The 27284-nt window shown below is 50.9% G+C and overlaps 2 protein-coding genes across 2 annotated transcripts; both read right to left on the reverse strand.

Moving 5' to 3' along the window:
• Nucleotides 1-787: 787 nt before the first annotated feature.
• LOC137158759 (cytochrome P450 2A13-like) lies at nucleotides 788-11224 on the reverse strand. Its single transcript, XM_067556622.1, has 9 exons — nucleotides 10938-11224; nucleotides 10168-10330; nucleotides 9358-9507; nucleotides 8572-8732; nucleotides 8057-8233; nucleotides 7380-7521; nucleotides 6784-6971; nucleotides 5270-5411; nucleotides 788-2457 (listed from the first exon to the last, which is right to left on the reverse strand). The coding sequence occupies exons 1-9, from the start codon at nucleotides 11115-11117 to the stop codon at nucleotides 2276-2278; spliced, it is 1485 nt and encodes a 494-aa protein (XP_067412723.1). The 5' UTR covers nucleotides 11118-11224; the 3' UTR covers nucleotides 788-2275.
• Nucleotides 11225-13842: 2618 nt separating this feature from the next.
• On the reverse strand, nucleotides 13843-26175 carry LOC137158758 (cytochrome P450 2A13-like). The gene is made up of 9 exons (XM_067556621.1): nucleotides 24515-26175; nucleotides 23763-23925; nucleotides 22735-22884; nucleotides 19299-19459; nucleotides 18783-18959; nucleotides 18165-18306; nucleotides 17568-17755; nucleotides 16386-16527; nucleotides 13843-14035 (listed from the first exon to the last, which is right to left on the reverse strand). Exons 1-9 carry the CDS (start codon nucleotides 24692-24694, stop codon nucleotides 13854-13856), a joined length of 1485 nt encoding a protein of 494 aa, XP_067412722.1. The 5' UTR covers nucleotides 24695-26175; the 3' UTR covers nucleotides 13843-13853.
• Between the last annotated feature and the right edge of the window lie 1109 nt (nucleotides 26176-27284).

Raw genomic sequence — 27284 nt, forward strand, 5'->3', positions numbered from 1 at the left:
CCCCTTTAACACCCTGTTCCTGCCCCAGTCGCAGGAATGGGGTAACTGTGAATCAGGCCATGGACTTCAGGGGGTTTTGTTGCTATACAGTAGCAGCACCAGCTGACTTTTGCCCTATGTCAGTGGTTTTCAACCTGTGGTCCATAGTCTATGTCTGAGATTTCCAAAGGGGTCTGCACCTCCACTCGAAATTTTTTAGGGGTTCGCAAATGAAAAAAAAGGTTGAAAAACCACTGGCCTATGTCATGTGCAAAGTGCATGATTTCTGCATCACGAAGCCTCATGATTTTCTGGGTCTTCACTGTTCAAATTGATCAAACTGACTGTTCAATCCCTGCTGGCCAAAGGCCGGTGTCATCTGCTGCCAACACGTGTGCAGAGATTGGCATGTCTTTGGAAGTCAGTTTCCATGAACACTCGTTGCCACTCAACCTCTGAACCTTTGCTAATGTGTCTGTGGAGGTGTCTGACGCACGAGTTCACCGTGTGTCCTTCGCTTGTGAATGAGCTGTGTTAAAAAAAATACCATGGATGAATCTATGTGACACCCTCTGGTGTCGATTCTCCCCTGCTTTGGGCCTGGGGTCGTCTTTAGATGTGGGCGAAATTTTCTCGGTGAATATTGAATTTGCCAAAAAATGCAGAGTTGGAGGCACCAAAACTGTCCATGAACTTGGGTCAAATTCAACAAATAGGTTGGTCTGAAAAAAAAAATGGATTTTTTCCCCCTCACAACAGTTGTTGATCCTTTCAAAACTAAATGTTCTGGCTTTTCATTTTGTTTGGAAATGGAGTATATTTATTTAAAGAAAGCCAACAAACCAAAAGGATAAAAGCCAACTGAAAGCAAAGAAAGTGAAAAACTGGAAAACTTTCATTCTGGATGGAAAATAACCTTGAAAAAGTAAATGAAACCACCCTCTTTCCCCCAATTTCATTTAATTTTGGTTTTTCATTTTGGGTTCTTTTTTGATTCAACCCTCACCCCCCTTTTTTTTTTCACTCTGGTAAAAACAATTCAGTTTCAGATTGAAACTAACAGATTTTTCAGTTTTCACTCAGCTCTAGTCATCGCATACACCCGGGACCAAGCGAGCCCAACGTTTGACTTTTCTGAAGTGTGCAACATTTGACTCTTCTGTAGTGCACTGGTGAAAGTGACCACACAAGAGGCCAGTCAGTGGACAATCACAAGCAGAAACGTGGCTCTATCTTTTCATTCATTCTTAGTCACCCAGCTCTCCCACTTGACCCAGCTTTGTCCGTAATAAGAACAGCCAGACTGGGTCAGACCAATGGTCCATCTAGCCCAGGATCCTGACTTCCGACAGTGGCCAGTGCCCGCTTCTTCAGAAGGCATGAACAGAACAGGGCAATTTCAAGTGATTGTCCAGTCCCAGCCTCTGGCAGCTGAAGTTTCAGGGACTCCTGGAACATGGAGCTGCATCCCAGACCATCTTGGCTAACAGTCATAACATCCCCAGATGCTAGCACAGTTTTCAGATCCTCAAATTCATCCAAGACAAGCCCTGCACCTGATACCTGCCCATACCACGCTCTGTCTGCTTCTAAACCTCTTAAGAACCTTCCAGTCCATCCAGCCCTGCCACCACATTGAGTCACACCAGCCTAAAAGCATGGGAATGTAAGGCTGGAAGGGACCTCAAGAGGTCATCTAGCCCAGCTCCTGCGCTGAGGCAGGACCAAGTGAACCTAGACCAGCCCTGACAGCTGTTTGTCCAACCTGTTCTTGAAAACCTCCAGTGACCAGCTTGGTGAAAAGGCCCAAAGTCCCAGCGTCGTTCATCAAAGGAAGGAACAGTCAGGCATTTGCTGTTTATTCATCGCTTTCCCGGCTAGTATCTCCCTGGCTGTCACGGTTCGTACATTGTTTACTCAGTCAAAAGAGCAGGGCACTGGGTTAAAAGTTGCTATGGAAGTCTCCTAGTACTATCAACAAGCAGTTGTTCAGTGTGATTGCGAAGCAGTGTGGTGCTCTGGCTCATTGACTAGGTTCTTGGAGCATCCCAGGCCAAGGACTGGGGTGACAATGTAAAGGTGTCAGGGGAGCTCTGATTCCCTTGTGCAGCAGGGAAATCCAAATTATCATCTAGCCCTATGTGGCAAATTCCCACAGACAGATTCCCACAAGCAATGCTCCCTCTTGGCTCCTTTTTTGATAGGCTCAGTTCTCCGTCCAATAAAGGGCTGATTCTTTCGTGTTTCTCCCTCCCCAAGGTTGCCCCGAAAAGTCTCGTCTGTTTCCAAGGGGCTGCTAGAGCGGGACGAGGCAGATCTCGTAGCTGCGGGGAATGGTGGCATACCCAACCAGCTTCGGGGAGATGTCAATATCTTTGGGGTCAATGGGAGATCGGAAGCGGAAGTTCTGCAGGATGCTGGTGAGGAGGAGGAAGAGCTCCATGCGTGCCAGCTGCTCCCCGAAACAATACCTTTTCCCTAGGAGAGAACACAAAGGAGGCGTAATGTTACGGCCAGAGAAGGGCTCAAGAGGCAGCCGAGAATCTGGGTGGGGTGTCTCACCCACTGTCCAAATTTTGCCCCAGTCGGGAACCAGCACTCTGGCAGTGTTGATTGTAGGGAAATTGGGCACAGGTCATCTGAAGATCTAAATGATATTCTTACGCTAGAAGAGGCAAATGAGGTGGGTCTTTGAGCGACAGTCAGTCACTGACTTCGTTAAAGCTCTGAGCATGGCAGCTGGGCAAATAACAGGGGAGAAAATTCCCCCTGCTCTGTTTAATGATACTGACTGAGGATGAACTGCAAGGACCAAGGAGGACAGAGAAATAAGACACTCGGGATGGGGATATTAAGGCCTGAAGGGATCATTATGATCATTTAGTCTGACCTCAGCATTGCACATGCCGGAGAGTTTCATTCGGTTACTCCCGCTGCTGAGCCAATCGTCTCGGTTTCATTAAAGCCTCTCTTCTAAACTGGCCGCCAGTCTTGATCTGAAGAGGCCAAGCGAGGGAGAATACACCTCGTTCCCTGGGACGCTGTTCCGATGGCTATTTATCCTCAATGTTAAAAATTGCCACTTCATTTCTAGTTTCAATTTATCAAGCTTCAGTTTCCAGTCTTTGGACCTGGTTCTGCCTTTGCTAGATTAAGGAGCCCTCTGCCGGCAGTGTGACTCTGGTTGAATTAGGGGGTGCTTGAGGTGTATTCAGGAGCTCTGATTACTCCTTCCTACACCAATCTTGCGTTGGGGGTGTGACGTTGGCTGGATTGGAGGGGCATTTATTATATTTCTTAACATCAATACGTCAGAATCATAATAATTTATGTGAGATATGCCATGTCAGGTACCATTAGAAAGGTTATAATGTGCTAAGTAAGAGGATAATGTTTATGTTCACGTGTTATGTGTGTAATGGAGGTTATGGATATGTTTTATCTGTATTTCATATTGTACTGTGTTTCTGGGCGACACCCAAGACAGGATGGCTGCAGCACTAGCCTGCTTAATGGCCCATTAAGAAATTCACAGGTACAAGGGGCCCAGGGGGAGAAGCCAGGGATATACCTGATGAGTCACCAGGACTTACTCATGTGACTCTGGACTCCATTTTATTCCTGTAAATGCCCACAAACAGCATTGTAAAGGCCAAAGGACATAAAAGGCAGCTGCCCCAAATCCATTATGTTTTCAGTCTTCAGTCTTCAGCCTACCTTTGGATCAACTCATCTAAAACTGAACTGAAGCTGTGAAACAAAGGACTCAGACCTATCCAGGTACTGGATGTACACCGGAGGGACTATATAAGCCTGCAAACTCCACAATTCTACTAGAAACCTGATATATATGGACTTTCAAATCAATTGTATTAGTCTGATTGCTTTAATCCTTTAACACTTCTCTTATAGTTTGTTTCTTTCCTTTCATAATAAACCTTTAGTTTTAGTTACTAAAGGATTGGCTGGCAGCGTGGTACTTTGGGTAAGATCCAAACTTGTATTGATCTGGTACTGTGGCTGACCCTTTGGGGTGAGGAGAAATCTTTTTGGTAAAGAGCGTAGAGTTTTAAATAACTGGTCTCTTTACTGGACCTAGTGGCTGATTGGGAGTCAGAGACTGAAATGCAGTAAAGGGGGCTGTGTATATTTGTATTTTGACTCCTTGATAACCAGTGTGGGGAAATCAGAAGCTCTGTTTGTGGCTGGTTGGGAAGTCTGACTTCAGTGTCACCCACCAGTGCTGGGAGAATCTGCTCTCCTTTTGCAGCCTGCCCTGACCTTGGCATTGTCAGGTGGCTACCCTAGGCACGGACGGGTCACAGTGGCGTAGTCGGCAGGATCCATAGAACCAGAACATTTGGGTTTTGGATCAGAACCTCCTGCTGCTCTAAATTTTAAAATTTGATATTGAGAGTGTTAAAGGTTAAAGTTAGGCAGAATGAGTGATTCACAATCAGATAAAGCAATCAAGCTGCAAGCCTTGAGAGAGACCCAGCGTCACAGTCAGAAACCAGTTCTCTCCCAGTAGGTGCTTATAGACTGGGATCAAGTCACCTCTGAACCGTCTCTTCATTGGACTCCTTGAGTCTCTTTCTGTAAGGCAGGTTTTCCAGACCTCAGAGGAAGCCCATTGCTCTTCTCCGAACCCTTCCCAATTTGTCGACACCCTTTTGCAAGTGCGGACACCAGAACTGGACACAGTGTCCCAATAAAGGTGTCTCTCATCAATACAGAGGTAATGTCACCTGTCTGCTCCTACTCCATATTCCCCTCTGTGCCCTGGGCAGGAGTACCCCATATCACGCCATTGGGATACTTGTATCCACTAGCGGGAAGCAGCAAGCCAAAACATTCAGAGACGAGAAGAGAAACCAAGATACTTCCCGTTCCATGGCACAGAGCTGATACTAAGGATAATATTCCAGAGGTGTGTGTAGGTCCTGCCCGAGATCAGGGCACCATTGTGCTAGGCCTTGGACAGACCCATGGGGATAGATGGTCCCTGCCCCAAAGAGCTCACAATACAAGACCCAGATTCAGCAAGGTGCTTCAGCGCACACCTAACCCTGAGCGTACGTGTGAACGGCTGCACTGACCCCAATGGAATGACAGCCACTTGCACTCGCTAGGGATCTGGCCCCAGTGGCTCCAATGGAGTGAAGCTGATTTACACCAGCTGAGGATCTGGCCTCATATTCCACTCAGCAGGGCAAGCTCTGGTAGCTGGATGGCTGAGACAGGCTAGATCTCGCTGCTCCTGACCTGAGCTCTGTTGGCGGGTTCGTACCTATGGAGAAGGGCACAAAGGCTTCGCTCTTCTTAAGCTGGCCGTTGCCATCCAAGAAATGTCTGGGGTCGAAGGTATCGGGGTTGCTGAATTGCGTGGGGTCATAGAGCACGGATCCCAGCATCGGGTACACTTCGGTCCCCTGGTGGAAGAGAAGGTGATAAACAGCCGTGATTAAACACGGATGATCCACAGGACCATTTTAGCCCTTTGGTGGGCACAGTTCAGTGTCATTTCTGACCATGGGAGGAATTTGCAATACAAGCAAATAGCAAAATTCAAGTGGCCTGGAGAGGCTGGAATCCAAGATTCATGCCTTGTGTCTCCCAACGCCCTCTGCTCTATCTACTGCACAATGCTCCTCCCCAGAGCTGGGAACAGAAGCCAGGAGCCCTGATTCCTCATTCTAACCACTAAACCAGGGGTTCTCAAACTGGGGGTCGGGACCCCTCAAGGGGTTGTGAGGTTATTATGGAGGAGTCGTGAGCTGTCAGCTCCTGCACATGCCATGGCTGTGACTGTCAGCTCCATGCATGACTGATAACCAGAGCCCTTTTGGAGCGGAGTGGTCGGAGAGCAGCAGCTGCTGACTGGGTGCTCTGAAGATAACACTGCCTCCAGCAGAAGCGCAGAAGTAAGGGTGGCATGGTATTGGGGGGGGGGGGGGAGGAAAGGAATAGGGGGAGGGTCATCACAGCCTGAACTATTTTCAGAGGAGATCCCAGCAAAAAAAGTTTGAGAACTCCTGACTTAGATGCTAAGCTCTATGGGGCAGTTTATTTTTGTTCTGTGTTTGTACAGCACCGAGCACAGTGGGGTCCTGATCCGTGTGTGGGGCTTCTAGACCCTCTGGGAATACAAACAGAAAATAATAATAATACAGGACATACACAGCCCCCCACTGATGGACCTATGCTGAGAAACACCAGACAGGGCTCTAGCCCATACACTATACAGCGCATACCTCCTGGCTCTATTAAGATTGAACTAGAGAATACTTCTCCTCATCTATAGATTGTTATTAAGTATGTTACAGGAGCCTCCTGCTGAGATCAGGCCCCCGTCGTGCCGGGCGCTGGCCAGTCAGAGTGAGAGGCAGTCCCTGCCCCCTAAGTGCTTCCAGTCTAAATAGACAGAAGGCGGCTCATGAACTGTATGTATGCTAATTAGGCAGATGGGGGAAAGTGAGGCATAGAGTTATGCACAAGATGAGTCAATGGCAGAGCTAGGAATGGGACCCAGACAAAGGGTGGGAGGGAAAGCGACTACCCAAAGTCCTGCACCAGAGATGGGAACAAAGAGCAGCTTGCACAAGCATCAGCGCCTTGCCCACTAGACCACACAACTTTCCAGAGCAGGTAGAGAACCCAGGTGTCCTGAGCATTGGGTCACCACTCTGCTGCTGCACCACGTGGCTTCTTTGCAGAAGGCAGCTACTATGGCAATGCTCTGCCCTACAAGCCTGGGGATGGTGTGGGAGATACACAGGGAGATAGAGGCGCCAGGAGCTGTACCTTGGGAATGGTATATCCCCGGAACTGGGTGTCCCTGGTCACCCGGCGCGCCAGTCCCAGGGGGATGATGTCACAGAACCTCTGGAACTCATGGATGACAGCGTCGGTGTAGGGCATTCGGCTCCGGTCCTCCATATTTGGGGCGCGGTTCCTCCCGATCACCCGGTCTATCTCCTCATGGATCTTTGCTGCAGAGACGTCAGCAGAGCTCAAAGGGGGCCCCTCAGTGAATCCAGATTGGCCCCGGGGGAACTGAGATTAGAATCTGGCCCTGCCCCCATTGCATTCATGGGGTGACGCTGGATTGACCTGGGGGAGCTGAGATCTGAATCCAGCCCCAAGAATCTGAATCTGAAATAGCAGCATGTGACTGGCTAACCCGGCATTGCTGGAGTGCTGGCTGCCTTTGAATCACGATGGAGTGAAACCAACAGGATCCTGTTCCCTTTTCAAGCTTACTGCTGGTGTGTAAATGTCCGGCCCCATCTGGAGCTGGTGTAAATGGGGGAATCTCCACTGAACTCAGCAGAGCCAGGCTGATTCACACCAGGTGAGAATCTGGCCCCTAGTGTTTCCTGGTCTCCCTTTCCAGTTACCTTCTATCTCTGGGTATTTCAGCAGGATGAGGAAGCCGTAGCGCAGGGTGGTGCTGACCGTCTCCGTCCCAGCAAAGAAGATGTCGAACGTGGTCATTACAATGTTCTTCAGGAAAAACTCCGAGGAAGGATTTTCTTTTTCCTTTAAAAGAACAGGGGAAAAAAAGCAGGATGAGAGAACTCCAGAGTGTGACTGAGATCGGAATCCGGCCTTGACTCCATTGCACTGCATCGACGCCAACCGGGACCAACGCTCATTAGTGCTGGGAGCTGCACAAAACCAGCCGAAATCACAGTCCCTTTTGGGCCAGGTGATAAGAGTGTGAGACAATCCCTGCTCCAAGCAGCTTACCATCTGAGAGGATGGCTATCCAGCAAAATCAGATAGAGGGGGAAACTGAGGTACAGAGCGATGCTGTGATTTGACTAAGGCCACACAGTGGGTCAGTGTCAGGGCCCTGATCTCCTGAGTTCCAGCCCTGCACCTTTTGTCCATGCCTGTTGTTTTCCACTCTCTGTGGGGTTTCACATCTTTGCCCTGGAAGGCTTGAGGCCTAAACTGCTCCCGTTCCAAGTTGAACTCCTGGTTACAAATGAGTCAGTTTGGTCTTGCCAGCCTGATGCTGACCACGCTGAGCCATTCTCTCATATTACTGCCGCCACCCCCCTGCCGGTACCTGCTGCATTTTGATCAGGAAGCTGTCAATGAAATCCCGAGGGGCGTTGGGGTCCAGGGTCTCCTGGTTCGCCTTCACCTTCCTCTCAATGAACTTCTCCAGTCCCGCCAGCTGCTTGAAAGCTGCATGCTGGGGGCCAGGCAGGTAGCGCATGGTGCCCGAGAACATGTCGTAGAGCTGGGAGGGCAGCAGAGAGCAAAGACCCCTCAGAACATGGGCTGGGGTTGAGAGCCGATCTGTCCATCCATCCTCCCTCCATCCCCACACACACTCCTCTAGCTAGCTCTGTCCATTCACACCATCTATCCATCCCCCCACACTCCCATTTATCTTTTTATTTCACACCAATCACCGCAGGTCCCAGGTTATCCTCTTCGCCGCGCTCCCAGCTCCCTCCATTCCCCTAGCTAATCAGTGCTGCCTCCCGATCCCCACAGCCCGCAGCAGGCATGTCTCATGGCTGTGGGATGTGGCCTGGGGCGCTCCCTCCCCCAGCTGCGGGATCCCTGGCATACCTGCCCCCAGGCCGTGGCGGTGAAGCGGAAGCTCTCCGTGATCATGTAGAGCAGGGAGAGGAACTCCTTGTCCTCGTAGTCGAACCGGTCCCCAAAGACGACAGAGCTGATGACATTGGACACCGTGCGGCTCAGGAGGTAGGTGGGGTCAAAGGGCAGACCTAGGGGGTGCAACCCGTGTTGGGGCGCATATCTTAGCTGGGTGGCTGGGCCACGGACCATCTCTCCTAGATTGTGGCTAGCTTGTGCCTGTGGGCTCTGCCCTGGGGCAAGAGTTCCACAAAGCCTACAGGTGGACAGCGGACTGCTGCCCATGAGCCACCAACCCTGTGCATGGCTCTGCCACTCGCTGGTGCCCATCACCAGAACGTCTCAGCACCGCACAATCTTCACCCTATTCATTCTCCCATCCCTCTGCTTTTAGGCAGGACAGAGAGGCCGTGGTAGAGCGGGGCTTTAAACCGAAGTCTCCTGAATGCCTGGCTCGTGCCCTAAGCGCTGGCCTGTGGGGTGACCTTGGTCCAGGCATGGCGCCATTCTGTGCCTCAGTTTCCCCTCCTGCAAAATGGGCTAATGCTCCCAACCTCCTTTGCAAGACACTTTGGGATCAACCCCCTGCTGAACGAATCGGTGTGGAAGACGATGGAGTTATGGCTGATTAACTCCAGCTCCAGGTCTGTCCCTATTGATTCCAATGACCCTACGGCTGCCGGCTCAGGCCAGCTGGGGTGATCCGGTCCCTGACTCATGAGGCCCTGGCACCACTGGAATACGAAACTGACAAACCTTTCGTGCCCCTCAAGGCTTCCAGCAGGAAATGAGCCTCCTCCAGGATCCGTTCCTCGATGCTTCTCTTTCCCATCCCGAAATTCCTCAGTGTGATTATGGAGAATTGGCGTAGCTGCTTTGCTCTTTCCCCGCTGCTGAAGGCAAATCCTGAGATGAGGAAAAGAGTGCAAGGACCAGTGTGGGGTGGAGGAGATGGCAGCACAATGCAATCAGCCTCCGGGGGCTGGGGGAATAGGAACTGTACCAAAATGGCCTAGAAACTTGTCACTTTTTTCCCCTCCCTGAACTGTCAACGTTCATCGAGGTCTCAAAAGTTGAAAAATGCCCTCCCTGAGTTTCGAAACTTTGTTGAGGTATTTCCTTTGGGGCTGGGGAGGAAAGCAAGCACGAAACACCCAATGAAAAGTGGGGAGGGGGATATTTTTAAATGACATTTTTCTTTTTCCCCCATCAAAATGAGAAATTCCCTTTCCCCTTCCCCCCCCGAAAATTGAATTTACATCCGCTCCACGGATTGGCGACAGAGCTGAGACGTTCCCCGTATGTAGCCTGGTGGAGCTGAGCATTGGATCTGTCTCTGTGTATCTCATAGGTCGGAGGCTGCTCCCTGCTTTGGTCGGTGGCTGCATAAAGACAGCAAATATTTTCGCGATTGCTGGAACCGGCCCAGCTTCTGCCCCAAGCTTTTGGCCACGTCCCCAGCTGGAGCAGGTTGGCACTGAGTGGATGAACCACAAGATTGGCACCAGCTGCAGCCCCGGCCAGGAGCTGCCCCCTCTGCGTCCCCCTCCCACAGACGCCACTGACCATAGCCCTGGTAGATCCAGTCGAAGGTGGCTTGTTCCCCGCGCCCGCTGAACTCCTCAGCCTGGTCCAGCAGGGCCTCCTTCACCACCTGGTATCCGCACAGCACCACCACTCGCCGGGGGCCCAGGTGGACGGTGGAGACAGGGCCATAGCGCTCGCTGATCTGCCGTGGATACGGAGATGCCGTGGGATGTGGGGACGGAGCATCAGGGACACACAGATGCGCCCCCTGCCCCTCTTTGCCCCACACAGAGCATCCCTTCCCCACCGGCCGCTCCTCCCGTCCCTATACCAACCCTTCCCCCACCGCACCCATCCACCCATCACCCTCTCCCCGTTCCTTTCCCTCCCTGACAACCCTCCAGCCCACCACCTTTCACTTCCCACGCACCCACCCAGCCCATCCTCCTCCTCACCATCTGGTACCGTCTGCCCCTACCAATGCCCCCCAACCTTTGCACCTCTCCCCTCCACATCAAGCCCTGTCCCACCCCGCTCTCTAACCCTCCCCCTACATCCCTGCGCTTCCCCTCCAGCCCGCACCACCCTGGTGCCCCTCCCCCCCAGCACAGCAGCCTCTGATTCCCCCCAGCCATCCTCCCACCACACAGTCCCCTACCCCATAGGTACCCTGCGTTGAACTTGTTGTGAAGTATTAATAAAGCTGCTAAAGAATGATGGGGTCTGAGATGAGGGGCCGTCGATGGGCACAGTCAGCCGGGGACAGGCCCCCAGGGAGTCCCTGGACGTCCCACGAAACTCCCACGCACCTTCATCAGCGACTTGCGCATGTCCTTGGTGTCCACCTGCAGCAGGTTACCGATGAGGGGCAGCGGGGTGGGCCCTGGGGGCATATTGCCCCGTCCTTGCATTTGCCTCCAGGTCGAGAGGAGGACAAGGCAGGAGAGACAGATGACCAGGAAAAGGGTGACGGCTCCAAGGAGATCCATGGCTAGGAGCCTCCTCCGCTACCCTGCCCTTCTCCCGTGATACAGCTCTGCCCGCGGCGAGCGCGGTTATATACACGGCCAGCAGGGATCCTGGCATCGGTGCCTTCATTGCATAACCCACTTGTGCAAGCGAGACTTGGTTTCCATCCAAAATCTGGAACTTCAGGAAGAGTTTGTTCGTCCGTCTTCCCATCGGCCCACTGCCATTTGTCAGCAGGACATTTTTTTCAGATCAATTAACCTGGGTGCTAGGGGCTGGGGGTGACATCGGACACCTAAGCCTCAAAATGCTTCACAGAAGGACGTTTTGTTTTGAAATTTAGCAATATTTTTATAACCAAAACAAACAAACAAACAAACAAACAAAAAAAGGATAAAAAACCACCGAAAAACTAAACTAAACAAAAAACTGCACAAATTTTGGTTTGGATCAAAAGCCATCCTGAGAAACTAAATGAAAAATGGTTAAAATAGCATGTTGGGGGGTTTCCAATTTAGTTTCAGGTGGATTTTCTTCTGAGACCATTTATTTTTTATTTTTCTGATCTGGTGAGAAACTGAAAAAAAAAAAAAACTTTAAGTGAATCAGCGTAACATCCCCTCCCCCTCCAAGTTCCACCAAGGTCAATGGAGTTACTTCGAATAGACACGAGACATAGCAGAATTTTCCCTAGGAGTATATTCCTCCACGCTGTCAGCAACAACTGCTGTGTATACCTTGTAACAAAGATGAATGAGAAAGTTGCATTGTTGTGTTAGGGTAAGACTTCTATGTAGAACACACCCAAGAACTGCAAGCACAGAGAGTACCTAGATAAGCAGTGAACGAGGTATCTTTTGTGCTGTTCCTGCATGTTATCACATACCCCTCACTGTGACCCTGCCTTCTGTCACGTATATCTATTCAAGCCCCTCACACTGTATCTTCCTTATCTGTTGAGATCACTTCCTCTCACCCTCCCCTCCCCACTATATATGGAATTGTTTCCCCGCAAGACACAAGAACTGTTTTTGGTAATTAGTGTAAACTGGTTTAGTTTCTCTTGATAAGTAAAATGTATTTAAAAAACGGCTGTAACAACTGTACTTTAAAGTCACTTGCTAAGCCGTCCCAACATGTTGCTAAATAAATTGCTTAGTATTATCTTATCTTAGTATTATCTATATTGGGCCAAAAGAAATCTGATGAGGTTCAACAAGGACAAGTGTAGAGTCCTGCATTTAGGACGGAAGAATCCCATGCACAGCTACAGACTGGGGACCGATGAACTAGGCAGCAATTCTGCAGAAAAGGACCTGGGGGTAACAGTGGATAAGAAGTTGGATATGAATAAGCAGTGTGCCCTGGTTGCCAAGAAGGCTAATAGCATATTGGGCTGCATTAGTAGGAGCATTGCCAGCAGATCACGGGAAGTGATTATTCCCTTCTATTCGGCATTGGTGAGGCTGCATTTGGAGTATTGTGTCCAATTTTGGGGCCCCCCCCACTACAAAAAGGATGTGGACAAGTTGGAGAGAGTCCAGCGGAGGGCAACCAAAATGATTAGGGGGCTGGAGCACAAGACTTACGAGGAGAGGCTGAGGGAACTAGGCTTGTTTAGTCTGCAGAAGAGAAGAATGAGGGGGGATTTGATAGCAGCCTTTAACTACCTGAAAGGGGGTTCCAGGGAGGATGGAGCTAGGCTGTTCTCAGTGGTGGCAGATGACAGAACAAGGAGCAACGGGCTCAAGTTGCAGTGGGGGAGGTCTAGGTTGGACATTAGGAAAAAGTTTTTCACTAGGAGGGTGGTGAAGCACTGGAATGGTTACCTAGGGAGGTGGTGGAATCTCCATCTTTGAAGGTTTTTAAGCTGCGGCTTGACAAAGCCCTGGCCGGGATGATTTAGCTGAGGTTAGTCCTGGTTAGTCCTGCTTTGAGCAGGGGGTTGGACTAGATGACCTCCTGAGCTCCCTTCCAACTCTTTGATTCTATCTGTGTGCCTGGATTCTCTGGAGAAGAATTAATTTTGCTAATAACAGTTGAAAGAGAAAGTTGCATCAAAGGCTTTATTTTAAAAGGTGACCAGTGCCCGTTGCCCTGAGACATTGAGTTATGGACGCACACTCCAGTGACAGACAGATTGATCCCCGTGCAGAGAGCAAGCACAAGTCCTGTCACTCCCCACATGAAGGATCGCCACCCCCTGCGAATCCATATGCCAATCCGATGTTATAGCTATGTGGAAAGGTTTCTGTTTAAAAGGGAAGCTGACCTGTTTGGGGCCTGTCACAAACATTCGCCACAAAATTCACCGTTAAAGATGTGGCATTTCAACAAAACTCATTTCCCACTCTATAGACCCTGAACTGCTGAGCCCGAAATTGGATTTTTGAAAACGACTGTGAATTTTGAAATTCGGCTGGCAACAGATTTGTTTGCAGTGAAATTACAACTGTTTGTAGATGCCCCCTAAATCTTCACAAAATCGAAAGGTCCCCAGTTTTCACAAGATTTTCAAAGTGCTTGGAATGCAATAGTATCTTATTCCCTTGTGCACCTGGAACATCTAGCCATAAGCAGCAAGTTCACACAGCCATTTTCCCCCAGGAGATGAATCCTATTGTCTCATTTTTCTGATGGGCCCAGTTCTCAACATGATGAATGGTTGGGTCTTTCATTCCCCATCCCCAGATTTCCCCCCCTCCCCTTCCTCTCTAAGGTTGCCCTGAGAAGTCTCATCTGTTTCCAAGGGGCTACTAGCGCGGAACAAGGCAGATCTCGTAACTGCGGGGAAGGCTGGCAAATCCAACCAGCTTCGGGGAGATGTCAATGTCTTTGGGGTCAACGGGAGATCGGAAGCTGAAGTTCTGCAGGATGCTGGTGAGGAAGAGGAAGAGTTCCATGACAGCCAGCACCTCCCCGAAACAATACCTCTTCCCTAGGAGAGAAGACAAAGGAGGTGTAATGTTCTGCCTGGAGCAGGGTTCAAGGAGCAGAGGAGAATCTGGCAGGGTGTCTCACCCCGTGTCCAAACTAGGCCCCAGTCTGGAGCAGCACCCCAGCAGCAGCCATTGTTGGGGAAATTGGACACAGTTCATTTGGAGATCTGAAGGGGGAAGCTGAATTATGTGGCTGAGCTGGAAGGGGTTAATGGCTCCTGTCAGGCTCCTCTTTCAGTTATAGATGGACAATCAGAGGTCTTGGTGGTGCTCTAAGTGCTGCAGGAAGGCGAATAATGGATTTTTCAGAGAAAAGGGGGGAAAATTGTTTGGAGTCAAACTGAAAATGAAATTTTTTGATATTTTCAACAAATTGAAGAGTTGAAATTTTTTTAATCTCGGGTCGACCGAAACGTTTCATTTTGACAAACTCAGAACCTTTAGTTTTGATTTCCATCTTTTTAAAGGCTGTTCACTCAAAAAAAGTGAAAGGAAATGTCCAAAGAGACTCGTTTCTCACGGGAACATCGAAACGTTTGGCTTTGAAAACATCGAAGTGAAATGTTTTGACTGTTCCGGAATTTTGGCTGGTTTTTTCCCCAACACAAAGAATTTGGAGCAATCGACGTGAATTTGAGATGTGGTCATGTTTCACTAAAAAACGCTGCAAAAGCAGAATTACACCCTCCGCTCTGTTCACTGATACTGAGCAGGGCAGCACCATGAGGACCGAAGAGGACAGAGAAAGAATAAACTCGAGACTCAGAGATTCTGTGGCCAGGAGGGAGCACTGTAATCACCTAGTCTGACCTCCTGCACAGCACACGCCACACAACGTCACCCAGCTACACATGCAGTGAACCCAGCAGCTTGTGTTTAATGAAAGCGTCTCTTTCGGAAAAGCAGCCAGTCTTGATTTGAAGAGTCCAAGTGGTGGGAAGCCGTTTCAGCCGTTAATTCCCCTCAACGTTAAAAATTTGCACTCGGCATAGCACATGCCAGAGAATTTCATTTTGTTACGCCTGCTACTGAGCCAATTGTCTGTGTTTGACTAAAGCCTCTCTCCTAAACTGGCCGCCAGTCTTGATCTGAAGAGTCCAAGCGAGGGAGAATACACCTCGCCCCAGGGATGCTCTTCCAATGGCTATTTATCCTCAACGTTAAAAATTGCCACTTCGTTTCTAGTTTCTATTTATCAAGCTTCCGCTTCCAGTCTTTGGACCTGGTTCTGCCTTTGCTAGATTAAGGAGCCCTCTGCCGGCAGAAACCAGTTCTCTCCCAGTAGGTGCTTATTGACTGGGGTCAAGTCACCTCTGAACCGTCTCTTCATTGGACTCCTTGAGTCTCTTTCTGTAAGGCAGGTTTTCCAGACCTCAGAGGCAGCCCGGTGCTCTTTTCTGAACCCTTTCTGATTTGTCAACACCCGCTTGGAAGTGTGGACACCAGAACTGGACACAGAGTCCCAGTCACGGTCTCACAAGTGCTGCATACTGAGGTAATGTCACCTGTCTGCTCCTACTCCATATTCCCCTCTGTGCCCTGGGCAGGAGTACGCCATAGCGCACCATTGGGATACCTGTATCAACTAGTGTGAAGAGTGAACCAACATGGCAATATGTTCTAAGACTAGCAAACAAACCAAGCTACTCCTGTTCGATGGCACAGAGATGTTGATGATGATATTACTCTAGATGTGTGTAGGCCCCACACCCAACCTGAGATCAGGGTGCCATTGTGCGGTGCTGGACAGACCCAAGGGGAGAGACGGTCCCTACCCCAAAGAGCTCACAATACCGGCCCCGATTCAGCCAGGTGCTTCAGCGCACACCTAATCCTGATTGAGTGTGAACAGCTGCAGGGACCCCAATGGAGCGACTGGGGCTATGTCTACACTGCCGGCAGCACAGCCAGCAGTGCAGGATCGATTCTGCAGGTTCGATTGCGCGGCAGTAAAGACTCGCTCAATCGAACCTGGAAATCGACTCCGTAAATCCACCCCGGCACGTAGCGTAGCGCTGCGTCGACGGGAAGGCATTTCCCTTCGGCGCAGTGCAGTGGAGACACAGCAGTAAGTAGGCGTTAGGAAGTCGATGGGAGATACGCAATTTACTGTACCCAGCCTGCATATCTCCCGTCGACTGCCGCCCGTGTACACCAAGCCGGAGACTTGCACTCGGTGGGGATCTGGCCCCACTGGCTCCAATGGAGTGACACTGATTTACACCAGGGGGCGATCTGGCCTCATAATTCTCTGGACACAGGCTGATTTCTAGCAGCCGGACGGCTGGGACAGGGCTTGATCTTGCTGTTTGGGGCTCTCTGAGCTGAGCTCCATTGGCAGGTTCTTACCTATGGAGAAGGGCATGAAGGCTTCACTCTTCTTAAACTGGCCGTTGTCATCCAAGAAATGTCTGGGGTCGAAGGTATCAGGGCTGCTGAATTGCGTGGGGTCGTAGTGGACGGATCCCAGCACCGGGTACACTTCGGTTCCCTGGTGGATGAGACGGTGATAAACAGCAGTGATGAAACATGGATAATCCACAGCACTGGGTATCTGGGCACCTCAGTGGGCACAGTTACGTGTAATTATTAACCACGGGAGAAATTTATAGTAAAAGCAAATATCAAAATTCAAGTGGCCTCGCCAGACTACAATCCAAAGTTCATGACTCGTCACGTGTCTCCCAACACCCCCTGCTCTATCTGCTGCTCTCTGCTCCTCCCCAGAGCAGGGAAGAGAGGCCAGAAATCCTGATTCCGCATTCTAACCACTAAACCCCACTACCGCTGTTATCCTAATACTTAGACTGCAAGCTCTGTGGGGGCAGCGTTATTTTGTTCTGTTTGTACAGCCCCTAGCGCAGTGGGGCCCTGGTCCATGACGTGTGCTCTTTGGCACTATGGGAATACAAAATATAAAAAAGAATAATACTGGGCCAAGTCCCCAGCCGCTGTACCTATGTAGATTTTCACCAGATGTGGCTCTGGTCCTTACACTATATACAGCACGTACCACCTGGCTTTCCTTAGCCACAGTGTGTATTTAGAGATTGCACTAGAAGTCAGGTTAAGAATATTTATCCACATGTCTGAATGTTCTTATTAGGTGTATTATGATAGCCCCCACAGGCCCAGATTAAGATCAGGGCCCCGTTGTGCCAGGCACTGCACAGAGTGAGCGATATTTCCTGTCCCAAAGGGCTTGCAGTGAAAATAGAAAAAAGGAGGGATCATTAACACCATTTGTTAATTTGACATTGGGGGAAACTGAGGCACAGGGCGATGCCCAAGGTCACAGGATGAGCTAGTAGTACAGCTGGGAATAGAAGCCAGGTCTCGTAAGACCCAGTCCAGTGCCCTGCTTGCTAGATCACATGACTTCCCCGAGGCAGGCATAGAGCCCAGGGGTCCGGAGCTCCAGGGCCCCTGCTGCACTGCGTTGGAATGCAGTAAATGTGCCAATGCTCTGCCCTACAAGCCTGGGGTTGGTGCGGGAGATACACAGGGAGATAGAGGCACCAGGAGCTGTACCTTGGGAATGGTGTATCCCCGGAACTGGGTGTCCCTGGTCACCCGGCGTGCCAGTCCCAGGGGGATGATGTCACAGAATCTCTGGAACTCATGGATGACAGCGTTGGTGTAGGGCATTCGGCTCCGGTCCTCCATGTTTGGGGCGCGGTTCCGCCCGATAACCCGCTCGATCTCCTCATGGATCTTTGCTACAGAGACATCAGCAGAGCTCAAAGGGGGCCCCTCAGTGAATCCAGATTGGCCCTGGGGGAACTGAGATTAGAATCTGGCCCTGCCCCCATTGAAGTCATGGGGTGACACTGGATTGACCTGGGGGAGCTGAGATCTGAATCCAGCCCCGAGAATCTGAATCTGAAATAGCAGCATGTGACTGGCTAACCTGGCATTGCTGGAGTGCTGGCTGCCTTTGAATCACGATGGAGTGAAACCAACAGGATCCTGTTCTCTTTTCAAGCTTACTGCTGGGGTGTGAATGTCCGGCCCCATCTGGAGCTGGTGTAATGGGGGAACCTCCACTGAACTCAGCAGAGCCAGGCTGAGTCACACCAGGTGAGAATCTGGCCCCTAATGTTTCCTCTGGTCTCCCTTTCCAGTTACCTTCTATCTGTGGGTATTTCAGCAGGATGAGGAAGCCATAGCGCAGGGTGGTGCTGACTGTCTCCGTCCCAGCAAAGAACACAGTGAGCACGGTCAGAACAATGTTCTTCAGGGAGAACTCAGAGAAAGGATTTTCCTTTTCCTTTAAAAGACCCCCCCAAAAAAATAAATAAATAAAGAGATATTTGAGAGAACTCCAGAGATGTGTTGGAGATCACAATCCTGCCACGACCCCACTGCACTGCACAGACACAAGTCAACGTGATGGGTGATGCACCCAAAAGTAGCAAAAGATGATCTGAGAGGATGGATCTCCATCCCTCTTGTCCAGATGGGGCAACTGAGGCACAGAGCGATGCTGTGATTTGACTAAGGCTACACAGTTGGTCAGTGGCAGAGCCCCAATCTCCTGAGTTCCAGCCCAGTGCCTTTTCCCAAGCTCATTGCTCTTTGCTGTCTATGGGGTTCAACTTCTCTGCCCTGGAAGGCTTGAGGCCTAAACTGCCCCCGTTCCAAGTTGAACTCCTGGTTACAATGAGGCAGTTTGGCCTTTCTAGCCTGATGCTGACCACGCTGAGCCATCCTCTCATATTACTGCCGCCACCCCCCTGCCGGTACCTGCTGCATTTTGATCAGGAAACTGTCAATGAAATCCCGAGGGGCGTTGGGGTCCAGGGTCTCCTGGTTCGCCTTCACCTTCCTCTTGATGAACTTCTCCAGCCCCGCCAGTTGCTTGAAAGCTGCACGTTGGGGGCCAGGCAGGTAGCGCATGGTGCCCGAAAACATCTCGTAGAGCTGGGAGGGCAGCAGAGAGCAAAGACCCCACAGAACATGGGCTGGGGTTGGGAGCTGATCTGTCCATCCATCCTCCCTCCATCCCCATACACACTCCTCTAGCTAGCTCTGTCCATTCACACCCTCTATCCATCCCCCCACACTCCCATTTATCTTTTTATTTCACACACATCACCGCAGGTCCCAGGTTATCCTCTTCGCCGCGCTCCCAGCTCCCTCCATTCCCCTAGCTAATCAGTGCTGCCTCCCGATCCCCACAGCCCGGAGCAGGCATGTCTCATGGCTGTGGGATGTGGCCTGGGGCCCTCCCTCCCCCCAGCTCCGTGGTCCCTGGTGTACCTGCCCCCAGGCCGTGGAGGTGAAGTGGAAGCTCTCGGTGATCATGCAGAGCAGGGAGATGAACTCCTTGTCCTCGTAGTCGAACCGGTCCCCAAAGATGACGGAGCTGATGATGTTGGACACCGTGCGGCTCAGGAAGTAGGTGGGGTCAAAGGGCAGACCTAGGGGGTGCAACCCGTGTTGGGGGGCGCACACCTTAGCTGGGGGGTTGTGCCACAGATCATCTCCCCTCCATGGAAACCACAGCCCCCATTGTCCCCTGAGTCGCTCCTGTCCTTATCCCGCAGTTGTGCCACCACCATCCACGTTCACACTTGTGTAAGTAGGGCCACGGTCCCGCTATTGTGCGCTGTCCTGCTGGAGTGGGCTAGCGGAAAGATCTGAGTCCTCACTCCCACTCCCTTTACCTTTCCCGAGGGATCTCCTCCCTCCCACCCATTCAGCGGAGTCCTCCTAACCCCGACAAGGCTGGGCTCAGGATTCCTGGGAGGGTGAGGGGGGGCTGAACCCCTCAGTGTCATCGTGGTCTTTTAGGTGTCCCCAATGGGGGTGCTCGCTCCGCACCAGATGTTTCCCTGACCCCTTGATCATTACACGACAACCAGCCGTCCCTGGGAAGTAAGGAAAGTTCACAGCCTATGTCCCAGCCGCCCCAACCCCTGGCTGCGCTGCAGGGACACCGCAGACAGCCACGGCTCTGGAGGTGGCCACACACCTTCAGGCGCTAGGTGGCAGGACCCTTCTCCCCAGTATTGTCCCTCCCGTCAGCCTCATGGCCCCCCTCCGAGCCCGGCCTGCAAGGTCTCTTGTCTGGCGATTTCTCCCTGCGCTGAGCCCCCTCTCCCGGCTCTCCCCAGCTGCTCGCCGCACTCGGCTGCACGGTTACATGTGACACGGCGGACGCCTGCTGTCCTGGCTCAGAGCATGGAGCTCGGTCCCGGCTCCTTGTCAGGGCGGCCCCAGCTCCTGGCTGCTCCAGCTCAGCCTCTAGCCCAGGTTGAGCTGCTGCTCTCCCCTTAGCTCTGCCCACCTGTGGCCCAGCTCACATGGAGGACGGGCCCCCGGGATCCTGACTACCTCATTGGCCTGCCCACCCTATCAATCAGGCTGATCTGGAGCATTGGCCTCTCCCCATTGGCCCTGTGGACTGTCAGTCTCAGGATCCCGATTTCTCGTCAGCCCTTCCCCTTTCTTTTTGTACTGGGAGAAGGCCACCAAAAAGCCCCACTAGGTGTCAGTCCTCTCACACCTGGCTACAGTGGCCTGTGGGCACTAGCCCAGCTCTCATGAGCCACCAGATCCGTTCCTGGCTCTCCCGCTATCTGCTCCCATTGCTGCAGTATCTGAGCCCCTCACGATTGTCACTGCATTTCCCTTCCCAGCCCCCCTGTGTGGCAGGGCAGGGCTATCAGCCCCCTTGTCGAGCGGTTCTTCCCTGCCACCCAGAACACACAGCTTGCCAGACAGGCCCTTGCGCTGGAGCAGTGTGTCTGTTCTGTGAGACGGATCAGGCCAGCAGAACAGGGAGCAGCGCAGGGCGGAACGCAAGCCTTAAACACACAGCTACGAAGCTATTCATTAGATAATAGAGAAACACTTTTTCTGCCCAGCGCTAAGTTTACTTTGCTGGCCCAGCTGGTTACCTGATCTGTTTACCTGGCTGTTCTCTTCCCTTGCCAGACAAGCCGGTGTCTTTTCACATGTCCAAACACCTCAAATACACATTCTACATACAGAGATCCCAAGAGACTAAGACACGGTCAGACAGGTGTAAGCGGGGTCTGAATGAGCTCTCCTCCGCCAAGCTGGCTGGGGGGAAGGAATCAGGTGTCAGGACCTAACAGTATTTGCATGAGGACACCCGCCCTGCTTAGGTGCTGAGCATAATGGAACTGCGTTGGCCAAATGATCCCTTTGGTTGGGGCTGGGTTACAAATCACGCTAGTGTTAAATGCAGGGGTAACGAAATGTCGTTCCCCTGGCTGTATGAGCAAAGGGAAGCAGAACGGTGCTCAGCCTGTTCTGACTGAAGGGTCATTAACATCTGAACCGCACTGGCTAAGCAAGGGGCTCAGATGCCAGAGCCGTCTGAAGATCAATGGGGAGTGGGGACAGGTATTCCTGCCTGGAAGGTGGGGGCTCTGCCTAGAAGCTCCAGGCCTAGTTTAACCTCCCTGTCCCAAAGAGGGAGAGCTAGTTAAGAGTCCCTTAAGTGATCGCTAGAGCTGAAATCACGGGCAGCGGGGCAGCGTTCCTACCCAGGTTCAGCACTGAGGTTCCCCCACTAACAGCTGACAGTCGCTGAGAGCCGAGTGGAACCTCAAGAGGCCGACCTGCGGAGGTGGTGGTGGAGAAGCAGAAGGTGATGGTGTGCAGCAGAGCAGCTGGCAGATCGGACCGTGGGCAGCTGGAGGAGTGGCCTGCGGAGCAACAAGCGGCCAACAGGGCGGCCGGACAGCAGAGCGAGCAAGGTGCCTTCTTCTGCACCCCAACCAGGATGGGAGGTGAACTCTGCGGCTGCACCCCTAGGTTCTGGGTCGGCCCTGACTAAGGACAACACCTATGAGCTGTACAGGGAGGGGCGCATTACAGGAACTTTGTGTTGTTGGACTTAAGAACCTGAAGCAAGAGGAACCTGCCCCTGGTACTCTGGGGCGAGTGTTTTGTTCATGGTTTTATGCGTGTGAATCCTGCTCGCGGTGTTTTCTCAAGTTAATGCTGGGTTACTTTCCCCCCTTTTTATTAAGTCTCTTTTCTACACTTAGTCTCCGTGCTTGCGAGAGGGGAAGTGTTGCCTCTATAGGTGTCCGAGGAGTGCTGTGTGAGTGCCCCAGGTTACTGAGTGGGGGCTCAAGCTGGTTTTGTGTGGTATTGGTGAAAGGAAGCCCTAGATATGGAGCCAGCCCTTGCTGCTGCTGATTCAGACTGGCAGAAGGCTGACACAAGCAATCTGTGACGGAGCAGAGAATTAAGCCCACGCCTTCTGTGTCCTAGGCTAGAACGCCAATTGTTGGCTTGCAGGGGGACCTTAAGAACGTAAGAACAGCCAGACTGGGTCAGACCAATGGTCCATTTCGCCCAGCAGCCTGTCTTCCGACAGCGACTGATGCCAGGCGGTTCAGAGGGAATGAACAGTACAGGCAACCATCAAGTGACCCCCCCACTGTCATCCATTCCCAGCTTCTGGCAAATGGAGGCCAGGGACACTTCAGAGCATGGTTTTGCTTGGGTAGGTATTTCCTTGCTCTGTGACTCAGTTTCCCCATCTTTCCAATGGGCATTAAGGCACTGACCATCTTTGCAAAGATCTACAGGTAAGAACCTCAACTGGTGTAAACCGGTATTGAGGGCAGGGCAGTGATGACAGTTCACAATAACCAGGGTTCTGGCCCGACTCACGTGGCCCTGGCGCCAGTGGAATATGACACAGACAAACCTTTCGTGCTCCTCAAGGCTTCCAGCAGGAAATGAGCCTCCTCCAGGATCCGTTCCTCAATGCTTCTCTTCCCCACCCCGAAATTCCTCAGCGTGGTGATGGAGTATCGGCGCAGCTGCTTCGCTCGCTCCCCGTTACTGAAGGCAACTCCTGGGGTTGGTAAACAAGAGCAAGGAAACAGAACGTGATACAGGGGCTGGGGTGGGGTGGAGGATACGGCAGCACAAGGCAATCAGCTACTACGGGATGCTAATGAGAACCTTTTCATCAGGTGAATTCTGCCCAGAGCAGGGCTGGGAATTTATTTATTAAATGTACTGCAGGGGCAGCGAGAGGCCAGGCCCCCCATTGGGTCAGGTATTGTACAAACATATAATGCTAAGTGACAGTTTGTGTCCTGAAAAATGCAGAAGTGGGGAATTGAGGGGGGGGGGGGAAGGATTATGTAGAATTTCCTAGAAAACCGTTGTCACTTGTTTTCCCCTCCTGAACTCTCAAGTTTCATTGAGGTCTCCAAATTTTAATTTTGTATCCCCTCGTTTCTTAACTTCAATGAGGTTTTCATTGAAAACAAATGTAAAAAAGACAGCAAATGAAATGTAGAGGGGGAGGGAATTTTTTTAACGCCTTCCCCCCCATCTAAATGAGAACTTTTATCCGCTAAAAAAAAGAATTTGGACCTTCTCCACTGATTGGTAACTGAGCTGAGACGTTCCCCAGGCATAGCCTGGTGAAGCTGAGTGTTGGATCTGTCTCTGGGTATCTAACAGGTAGGATGCTGCTCCCTGCTTCAGTCAGTGGCTGCATGAAGTTGGCAAATATTTTCACGATTGCTGGAAATGGCCCAGACATTCCCTCCCCCCCCCCCTTCCTCCCCATGCTCTGCCCCAAGCTTTTGGCCACGTCCCCAGCCGGAGCAAGTTGGGACTGAGCGGATGATCCAAGCAATTTGCACCAACTGCAGCCCTGGATGGGAGCTACCCCCTCCGCGTCCCCCGGCTCGATCCCCTCCCGCAGACACGACTGACCATAGCCCTGGAAGATCCAGTCAAAGGTGGCTTGTTTCCCGCGCCCTCCGAAGTCCTCAGCCTGGTCCAGCAGGGCCTCCTTCACCGCCTGGTATCCGCACAGCACCACCACCCGCCGGGGGCCCAGGTGGATGGTGTAGACGGGGCCATAGCGCTCGCTGATCTGCCGCGGATACGGAGATGCCGTGGGACATGGGGACGGAGCATCAGGGACTCACAGACGCACCCCCTGCCCCTCTTTGCCCCTCACAGAGCATCCCTTCCCCACCGGCCTCTCCTCCCTTCCCGATACCAACCCTTCCCCCTCCGCACCCATCCACCCATCACCCTCTCCCCGTTCCTATCCCTCCCTCCCAACCCCTCAGCCCACCACCTTTCTCTTCCCATGCACACACCCAGCCCATCCTCCTCCTCACCATCTGGTACCGTCTGCCCCTACCAATGCCCCCCAACCCATGCACCTGTCCCCTACACAGCGAACCCTGTCCTGCCCCCACCCCATACACTTGCCCTTCCTCCTCCCTCTATGCACCACCACTGCCCCGCCACTACCCCCTGCCCCTCTCCCCAGCACAGGCCCCCCACATGGATACCCTGCGCAGAGCATGTCACAAAGTATTAATAGAGCTCCTTGAGAACGATCGGGTCGGAGACCCGAGGGGCTGTCGATGGGAACTGGAGAGTCCCTCATGGGGACAGGCCACTGGGAGCCCCTGGAGTGCACCGGGATGTCCCACAAAAATCCCACCTACCTTCATCAGCGACTTGCGCATGTCCTTGATACCGACCTGTGGCAGGTTACCGATCAAGGGCAGCGGGGTGGGCCCTGGGGGCATTTTGCCCCGTCCCTGCATTTGCCTCCAGGTCGAGAGGAGAATGAGGCAGGAGAGACAGATGACCAGGAAAAGGTAGAAGGCTCCAAGGAGATCCATGGCTGGGAGCTTCCTCCGCTACCCTGTCCTTCTGCAATACAGCTCGGCCTGCGACGAGCGCAGTTATATACACAGCCAGCAGGAATCCTGGTATCGGTGCCTTCATTGCATAACCCATTTGCACAATCAAGATTCAATTTACTTTCAAAGTCTGGTGAGAGCAGGTAGAACTGGGAGTTCAGGTTTCCAGAGGCACAAAGGCTGCGGTGATGTCTTCTGGAGCTTTAGGCAGAGTTTGTTTGTCCGTTTTCCCATTGGCCCACTGCCATTTGTCAGCAGGACATTTTTTTCCAGATGAATAAACATGGGTGCCAAGGGGCATTAGACACCAGAGTCGGAAAATGCTTCGCACAAGGACATGGGATTGGAAGGAGCCTTCCCAGCTCACCGCGTCCATCCCCAGCTAATGCAGGCAATCGCAGCGGAGAATCCTGTGCATCAACTTATCAAGCTCCATTGTCAAAATAGTTCGGTGGTTCTCTTGGGCAGTTGCTCCAGAACATCACACTTCTGACGATTAGTAACTTTCACACTCCCGGCCTCCATTGATTCCTGGCCCATTCATCCCCGTTTATTCTTGTACCAACGTTATCCTCTAGCTTCAACAGCTCTTCTCCCTCCCTGGTGTTCCCCCCACCTCCGCCCAAGGCATTTACAGAGGGCACTCAGTTCACCTTGCAGCCTTCATTTTACCTAGAGTTACTATTTTAAAACACTCAAAATCAAACAAACAATTTGCAACAAAATACCTTTAAAAACCCACACTTACCTGCTGCAGATGCCTCTAAATCACAAACCGTTTAAGCATCAAAACCAACTTTTCAACCATTCGAACACACACACATACACCTACATTTTTCAGAGTATAAAACCCAATATTTTAAACACTCCCAGGCAACAGTCTGCAACAAAATACATTTCAGGAAAACCACACCTATCTCCTGCAGATGCCCCTAAATCACAAACAACAATTTAAACCAACTTTTAAAACCACATAATAGAGTTGTCAACCCTCTGCTTCAGGATTGTCCTGAAGTCTCCAGGAATTAAAGATTAATTTTTAATGAAAGCTTATGTCATGTGATGAGACCTCCAGAAATACGTCTAACCAAAATTGGCAGCCCTACACACAACATGTTTTGCAGAGTAAAAACTCCAGTATTTTAAAAAAACACTCAGAACTGTTTGCCACAAAATATTTTTAAATAACCACACGTCTTGCACAACCCAATTCACAAACAATTTAAACAGCAAAATCAACTTTTTTAACCATTTAAAAAACACACATACTTTGCACAGAATAAAAAACCCAGTATTTTAAAACACTCCAAGCCAACAGTTTGCAACAAAATACCTTTTAAGAAATCCACACCTGTCTCCTGTATATGCGCTAACTCACAAACCATTTCAACATTAAAAACAACTTTTTAAAGACCCGTTTTTTTTAAAAAAAACCACACATTTAAAAACCAATTGCAGAAATTTACCTTCCACCACAGGATAAAGGAGAGCTGGCACAAGGTTATTCTATCTTCCCCCAAGCACACTTGGGCTTTTGGGTTAAAGAACGAGCCAAATTTGAGTTAACATTATTCTCTAAATGCATCAAACACCTATACAACCTATTTAATAGCAGCTATTTGTTGTTGTTGTTTAAACAGTATTAAGCACAACTATAGTTAAAATGGGGTTTTATCTTGCCCTACTGAAATACAGCTTGAAGCTGCTGTTTCCACGGTAAACAGATCACACCACAATAAAAACCTGTATCCTTATTACTAAGGACAGCTTGGATATAGAGTAACATTATATAAAAAACCAAGCAACACACCTCATCTTCCTGTCCAGCAGCAGCCATTCTGTCCAAGACTGTTTCTGTTATAAGGAGACCGTCTCTCCTCACCCCCAAAAGCTCAGGTTTTCATACCATCCTAACTTTTTGTTTCAAACAAGCTGCAAAGCCTGTAGTGTTGTTTGCAGGCTGATTTGACCACTGCAACTCCTAATGAATAGATGCATAAGGAATCTAGGTACCCCTCCCCAAATGGTCCCTTTTGTGGCTCGGGGGTGAAAATGTAATTGTCTGCAAACTGGGATGCTTTTGGCTAATTTTTAGTTAAAACACATTTTCCTGTTTCAATGCAAAAACAGAGCATTACAGGGTCTTCTTACACTATTAACCAGTAAATCACCATAAAGTTACTGTACCTGCTCCTGCCTGAGGGACCTTGCTGATGTCAGCAAATGCCTTGGGGTGGTTTTTTCATTTTAAACATGTTTCTTTCGGGCTTAAAGTTCTGGTTGGTTTTTAAATAAAAAAAAATGGATGTAGCACAACCAGACAACTCATGGCTGTGAAAGATTCGATTGTTCATACAGCACATTCTCATTTTACAATAGTGTGGTGGAGGTTTGTGAATCCTAGCAACATTTCAGCTTTGTTTTAGACCCTTGTTTATTTTTGCAAATATCTCCATTCTTCATGTTTAATGACTTTGAGTTGCTAGAAAAACCTGATCCAAAGCATTCTACAAACTGCTGGGGTTTTATTTAAACCATCTAATAGCGTTCTGTGAAATCCTGAGGTTTA

This window comes from Emydura macquarii, unplaced genomic scaffold (assembly GCF_026122565.2).
Source record: "Emydura macquarii macquarii isolate MOO-44397 ecotype Brisbane River unplaced genomic scaffold, CSIRO-AGI_Emac_v2 contig_1790, whole genome shotgun sequence".
Taxonomy (NCBI): domain Eukaryota; kingdom Metazoa; phylum Chordata; order Testudines; family Chelidae; genus Emydura; species Emydura macquarii.

What these genes read in the sequence shown, in the direction of transcription:
- LOC137158759 (XM_067556622.1), bottom strand. Translation starts at nt 11,117, where the DNA reads ATGGATCTCCTTGGAGCCGTCACCCTTTTCCTGGTCATCTGTCTCTCC. An exon ending in TCCTGATCAAAATGCAGCAG is followed by an intron (nt 7,522 to 8,056) that starts GTACCGGCAGGG and finishes GTTCTTTTAAAG; the next exon opens with GAAAAAGAAAATCCTTCCTC. An exon ending in GAAATACCCAGAGATAGAAG is followed by an intron (nt 6,972 to 7,379) that starts GTAACTGGAAAG and finishes ACGTCTCTGCAG; the next exon opens with CAAAGATCCATGAGGAGATA.
- LOC137158758 (XM_067556621.1), bottom strand. Translation starts at nt 24,694, where the DNA reads ATGGATCTCCTTGGAGCCTTCTACCTTTTCCTGGTCATCTGTCTCTCC. An exon ending in CTGGATCTTCCAGGGCTATG is followed by an intron (nt 22,885 to 23,762) that starts GTCAGTCGTGTC and finishes TACCAACCCCAG; the next exon opens with GAGTTGCCTTCAGTAACGGG. An exon ending in TCCTGATCAAAATGCAGCAG is followed by an intron (nt 18,307 to 18,782) that starts GTACCGGCAGGG and finishes GGTCTTTTAAAG; the next exon opens with GAAAAGGAAAATCCTTTCTC.